We start from the raw sequence: 6715 nt of genomic DNA on the forward strand, positions 1-6715 counted from the left end.
TTATATTTTTATTATCAGGTCGATTTAGTAACAGGATTAGCCATAGAAGAAGCATGTTATGCTCAGGTATGTGATAAAATCTCTTTAATTCAATGCAGATACACCCCTTACCTTCTGTATAAGTCAACTAAATTATATATCATGAGCAGATTTGACTCATGCCTATTACAGAATCATACAAATGGGTTGAAATTGTTTGTTTCTTTTCTTTAATTATCACCAGCTCTTGTGACTGATTCTGTTTCACTTAATGATGACTCCTGTCTACATAATTTAGAAAACCATTGGAATAATTGTTAGCAGCATTTGTTCTGTAGATGTCTCTCTGGCTCATGTTGTGTTTTCTGGGTGTGGTTGGAACCCTCACTTCAGGGCAGAGAGATGGGAGGAAGGCAGCTGTGACCATGTGCCTCTAGGGAACATCAGAGTTTGAGACTCATTGACTTTTCCTGATGTTCTGAACCTTTTCTCCTACCCACTGAAAGTTCACTAATTCAATTACATATGGTTTTCTTTTTTTATACACAAATTAATAGGGCTTTTTGTAGAGGAACAAATCTTCCTTCCTCCCTTCCTTTCTTCTGTCCTTTTTTAAATGAAAGATAACATTTTGTTTTAGGGCATGTAAAGTGGCCTAAGAGTTTTGTTCCACCTTTTCTGAGAATTGGAAACTGTGTTAGCTCCCATTTAAGCATGGTAGAATCATGAATTAGAAGCTAGAGCTAGAGTGTAAACTGTGGTCTGTATATATAAATTGCCACCTGTCATTGATGAACACATGCCATGAATGAACTAAATTACAAACCTCTTACAAATGGACAACCTCAGAGTCTGAAGAAAAATTTTAAAAGCATATTTGGCCACACCTTATCAAATGTAAAGGAATAGGAATTGTACAAAATAGTCAGACCACAAGGGAATTAAACTAAAACTCAGTTAAAGAAAGACAGATGAAACCCTACCTATTAATGGTGAGATTTAATCTTTTTAATAAGATTGAACAGTGTGCTTCTAAATGACATGTGTCAAAGAGAAAGTTTCAAGAGGAATTAAGATATATTTTGAGCTAAATCAAAATGAAAATATAGCTTATCAAAATTTGTGGAAATACATCAAAAATAATGTTTAGAGAGAAATTTATAGCATTAAATGTGTATATTAGAAAAGAAAGTTCTTTTCTAATTCTAAAAGAAGTCAATTTATCAGAAATGCAAGAAAGGTTATTATTCCTGATCCTGTTGACACTGAAAGGATAAAAGAATACTGTGAACTATGTATGACCACAAATCTGATAACCTAGATGAAATAGACCAATTCCTTGAAAGACAAAATACACCAAAATTCATACAAGGAAAAACAGATAATCTGAATAGTCCTATGTTTTTAATACAGATTAAATCAATAATTAATAAGCTTCTGAAATAGCACCAGGCCCAGATATTTTTCACTGGTGAATTCTACCAGACATTTAATGAAGAAATTATGCCAATTATCTACAGCCTTTTCCAGAAAATAGAAGCAGAGGGAATATTTCCTAACTTATTCCATTAGGACAGTGCGTGTGTGCGTGCTGACACTTAAGTCGTGTCCGATTCTTTGCAACCCTGTGGACTGCAGCCTGCCAGGCTCCTCTTTCTCCATGCAGGAATACTGGCGTGGGTTGTCATACCCTCCTCCAGGGGATCTTCTGAACCCAGGGATCAAACCTGCATCTCTTACATCTCCTGCATTGGCAGGTGGGTTCTTTACCACCAGTGCCTCTGGGAAGCCCAAGGACAGTATTACCCTCATAACAAAACTAAAGATATTACAAGAAAGGAAAACTGTAAACCACTATCTTTCATGAATATAGATATAGAAATCCTCAACAAAATAATAGCAAACTAAATCCAGCAATCTATAAAAGGAATTATATGCTACAACCAAGTAATATTTTTTCCCCAGATATGCAAGGCTGGTTCAGCATTCAGAAATCAATATAATCCAAGCTAAAGAAGGAACTTTGGTGAAAGAAATCACTATTTAAATAAATAGATAGCTCATATTCATGGATAGCAAGACTCAATATTTTAAGATATCACTTCTTCCCAACTTGATCATACATGTAGTGCAATCCCAATAAAAATGCCAGAAAGCTATTTTCCTAATACTGGCAAACCAGTTCTAAAGTTTATATGTAAAGTCCAGAGACATAGATTAGCCACCACACTAGTAAGGAGCAAGGTTGGAGGAATGGCACAACTCATCTTTAAGACTTACAGTAAAGCTGCAGTAATCAAGAAAGTGTGGTTCTGGCAAAAATAAAGACAGATAGGCTAATGAAACAGAATAGGGGACTCAGATTCATATAAATGTAGTCAGCTGATCTTTGACAGAAGAGCAAAGGCAATTCAATGAAGAAAAGTAATCTTGAAAATCAATAGTACTAAAAGCATGTGGACATTGAACTACCAAAAAAGAAAGAATCTAGTCATTAACCTTATACCTTTTACAGAACTTAACTGAAAATGACCTATAGACTTATTTTTAAATGTAAAATGAAAAACTATAAAACTTCTTGAAGTTAGCATAGTAGAAATTCTAGGTGACCTCAAGTTTGGCAGTGGCTTTTTAGATATAATGCCAAAAGTGTAATTCATGAAAGAAAAAGAATTTATGTTTATTAAAATTAACTTACTACTATGCAAAAGACACTGTGAAGAGAATGGAAAGATAAGCCATAGACTGGGAAAAATATATTTGCAAAACATATCTGATAAAGGACTTATATCCAAGGTACAAAAAAAACTTTTAAAACTCAAATAGCTTTTATAGTAAGAAATAGTAAGAAAATAGCTCATTAAAAAGAAGATATAAGGTCTGAAGAGATACCTCACCAAAGTAGGTATACAGAAGGCAGATAAGCATAAGTAAATATGGTCCGCATCATATGATATTAAGAAATGCACATAAAAACAGGATTTCCCAGTTTAGCCATTTCTTATATAATTTTACCACATGACCTAGTGGTCATGCAATTTTGCATTTACCCAAATGAGTTGAAAACCTGTGTCCACGCAAAAGCTACACAGTGGTGTTTATTATAGCAGCTTTACAAAGCTGCTATTCCTAAGTTTTGTAAAACTTGGAAACAACCCAGATGACCTTCAGTAGGTGAATGAATAAAAGCTGTGGTATTAATATGTGCATTCAGTGGGGTGTTTGTTACTCAGCAGTGAAAGGAAATGAGCTACTCTGCCAGGAAAAGACAAGAAGGAACCTTAAACACATATGGCTAAATAACAAATTTTAATCTTAAAAGTCCATACTATATGACTCCCGATTATGTGACATTCTGGAAAAGACATGGGCGGGGGCGTGGTCAGGGATGACTAGGTAAAGCATTAGGGATGTGTAGCCAGTCAGCTTGTTTTCTATGATGCTGTAATTAATGGTGGATACATGACATTATGTGTTTGTCAAAACGCATAGAATATCCCTAGTGTTACTATGGACTGGTTAATAATACTGTGTCAGTATAGGCTCATTAGTCATAACAAATATATCACGTTAATAAAGGATGTTGATAATAGGGGAAACAGTGAGGGGCTTGAGGGCAGTATATGGGACTCTGAACTTTCTGCTTAGGTTTTTAATAGACCTAAAATTGTCTAAAAAATAAACTCTTAATTGTATTGAAGTATGTTTAGTAAAATGGAAGAAAAAAGCATATTGGAGTTAGAATGATAAATCTGCTCATGTAATTTAAATTGTTCAGATGATTTCACACTTTTAGATTGTCTTTTAATGAGTTTCCTTAGATAAAGCTCATTAAACTTTTATAGCTGTTTTTCATTTTGGGCACAGATAACGTACTGTTTTGCTTCTCTTAGACCATTCCAACAAAAGACAGACTTGAAGGTCTTCTTGCTTTTAAAGAGAAAAGGACCCCTCGCTATAAAGGAGAATAGAAGAAACAGAAATCTTTAAAATGCCAATGTAATAAATAATACTCCTGGAAGTACCTTTCAGATCCACATACGCCTCAGCACCTGGAATTGCAGTGACCAAAGTGAAGAACGAGTTATCTGTGTACTGAATTAAGTATCTGGAGTGGGCCCATATGCGTACTTTGTTCAAATATGTATCATCATACTCATTCAGATTTGTAAGCTAGTTGTGTATACTGTCAAAAACACCAATTCAAAATTAGGTATACATTTTTAAATACCTCCTGCATATGAGGCTTTCTGTTCTTAATTTTTTTAATGTGAATAATTTATATATTATACTCTCTAGGAAAAAATATTGATTGTATGTCTCCTGTGCTATAGTATGAAAATAAATTTTATTTCTATACACCAAAAATGCGAAGTTATACCAAATAAAGTTTCTAAGGGATTGTATATACATGCACCTACAGACTTACATCTCATACTGAAAAAGGAGTTGATAGGATTCTGAGTGAAAATTACCAAATATGAATAAAATTAGTGAAAAGAAAACTTGGAAATTTTTCTCTTACCCCATTCTTTTTGTATTGAATAAGTCATTGCATGTTGGATTTTAGAAGAATCCACCTATCTATTGCTGATTCTATCAGGTGACCTCTTTATGTAGTCAGTCTTAGAATACAGTGTGGATGGTGGAGAATTAATCCAGTCAGAGACTGGGGCCAAAGGCCTCGTGCAGCCAACTGGAGGTCTGGTACAACCTTGAAGCCCTCCTAGCCAGTGGCCTGGCTCCCTGCCCTAACCCAGAAGTAAAATGGTGTACTAAGGTTGGCCCACTGAAGTGCCTTGGTCCCGGATTAAGGGTGAAGTGGAGTTTGCTCTTCTCTTCCTCTCCCTAGCTATTTGCACCTGATTTCAGTAAGGAAGGAAGGTGAACATGGTAACCCTTTCTCCCCCACCTAACAACCATCATACCTTTCTAACCCTGTCCAGGTAAGCACCTAGAGATGGAGGGGCTCCAGGGTCATGTGAGTTTATTTGGCCTTGCCTGGGAGGCAGATAGGAAGTGTGTGGGAATTAGCTATGTAATTCAGCAAAAGGGAGACGAACAGTATGCTCCCTGAATGAATCTGAGCTAGCTTTATTTTGTATTCATTTTATCAGACCTCACTGCTTTCTGGGGCTGCATCCAGGGCTGAGTCCAGCAGCACCAGCAAAGCCTCCCTTTTCTGGGACCCACCCGCTCCTGTTATCTGCCAGCTCTGGGGTGCCTCACTGTCCCCAAACACTGCAGTGAAGTCAAGTTCAGCACGTGGGTGACTGCCTGTTTCATGCATTTCCACAGCTTCTTTGTTCTTGGAAAGCATAGACTTGGAATTTTTGAAATCATCGAAACTTAGTTTTTAATTTGAGAAATTGAACTCTCAGTCTCGATTCTAAAATCCTTGAGAGAGAGAAGCATGAACTTACCCTCGGCTGATGGTCACACCCTTGTTCACACTGTTCACACCCTTGTGCTACGGCCAGCCCTGTGCCCTGTCACCTTTGCCACTGACACTATGCAGGCTATGACGTTTGCTCAGCTGATCAGTGTTGTATGAAAGGAGCTTATTAAAATTCATGTTCGGCTTTGGCGATTGTATCTGCTGGTGTGTACACTTTGCTGACAAAGTTGTACCTAATTCATTTCCTACAGGATAATTTGCAAATAAAGTGCTGGTCCTTGTTTTCATGGTCCTTTAAAGGCATCACCGACTCAATGGTCATGAGTTTGAGTAAACTCTGGGAGTTGGTGATGGACAGGGAGGCCTGGCATGCTGCAGTCCATGGGGTCGCAAAGAGTCAGACACGACTGAGCAACTGAACTAAACTGAAAGGTTTCAGGACTATTTTTCTCTATCCATGACATTTTCAAAGGCCACTTCCTTTCTGAATAGGAAATAATTATGTTCGCGGGGAAATTGAGTGTGCTGAGTGACTTGTGTCTCCTGTCTTGGATTTGTAGTCTGCTACTGATTGAACACCATTTAATCTAACAAGTTCTGATTAAGTCACTGGAGTATGTCTGAAAGCAAAGACATCCTCCTGTAGTAACTTCCACGTGTCTGCTCAGCTGTCTCTACAGATATTTGCATTTCTCTTGGTTTTCCCTTTAGCAAAGCAGTCTTGTTGGGGCGTGGTCCTAACACTCCACCCAGGTTGAGGTCCAATGGCTGGTAGTTGCGGGAGGTGGGAGAGCTGCTTTTTCTAGAGGGAGCGCCTGCTCTGACAGGTGAGCCCCAACTTTTGTTTTCCTCCAGAACTTGAGTGTTTTCAAGTCCTTAAACTGAAACCACGTCAAATCGACGCAGCAAGCCGGAAACACAGTGGATGTAGCCACACATTCAGATGAAGCTAAAGGCGGTTGAGAGGGAGGGAGGGTGATTAACCAGGCACATTTACAATTCAGGGCAAGAACATTTCGTGTTATCTCAGAACAGGAGACCTACTAGTATTGAGGTAATGTAGTGCTGGTTAATGTATAACTTATCTCTGGAAGGAAAAGAGGTATCCAAGTTAACAGAGGTTCTGAGTCAAGAGAGGACTTGTAATCACGGCCGAGAGAAGACTTGGGTTTCCTGTGACTTGTTTTCTGTGATTTAAAGGGTCATTTCAAGTTTGTGTTGTTTTCAGTAAAAAACACCTGGCTTTCCTGTGCTTTTTCCCTCCGTTTCTGGCTGTCAAAAAACTTGGCTTGTCATACTTTTTCTGACAGTACATAGAATAGCACTCTGGATACGGAC

At 37.8% G+C, this 6715-nt stretch overlaps 1 protein-coding gene across 3 annotated transcripts in view; it reads left to right on the forward strand.

Annotated features, from left to right (window-relative positions):
• AUH (AU RNA binding methylglutaconyl-CoA hydratase) overlaps nucleotides 1-5680 on the forward strand; it is a 184612-nt gene extending 178932 nt beyond the window's left edge. For all 3 annotated transcript variants that reach the window (XM_027550355.1, XM_027550356.1, XM_027550357.1), the window contains 2 exons: nucleotides 19-66; nucleotides 3873-5680. In XM_027550355.1, coding sequence (XP_027406156.1) covers nucleotides 19-66; nucleotides 3873-3950 — 126 coding nt within the window. In that variant the 3' untranslated portion in view covers nucleotides 3951-5680. The remainder of the gene's footprint in view (nucleotides 1-18; nucleotides 67-3872) is intronic.
• The last annotated feature ends 1035 nt before the right edge of the window (nucleotides 5681-6715 follow it).

The sequence above is a fragment of the Bos indicus x Bos taurus genome, chromosome 8 (genome assembly GCF_003369695.1).
Source record: "Bos indicus x Bos taurus breed Angus x Brahman F1 hybrid chromosome 8, Bos_hybrid_MaternalHap_v2.0, whole genome shotgun sequence".
NCBI lineage: Eukaryota > Metazoa > Chordata > Mammalia > Artiodactyla > Bovidae > Bos > Bos indicus x Bos taurus.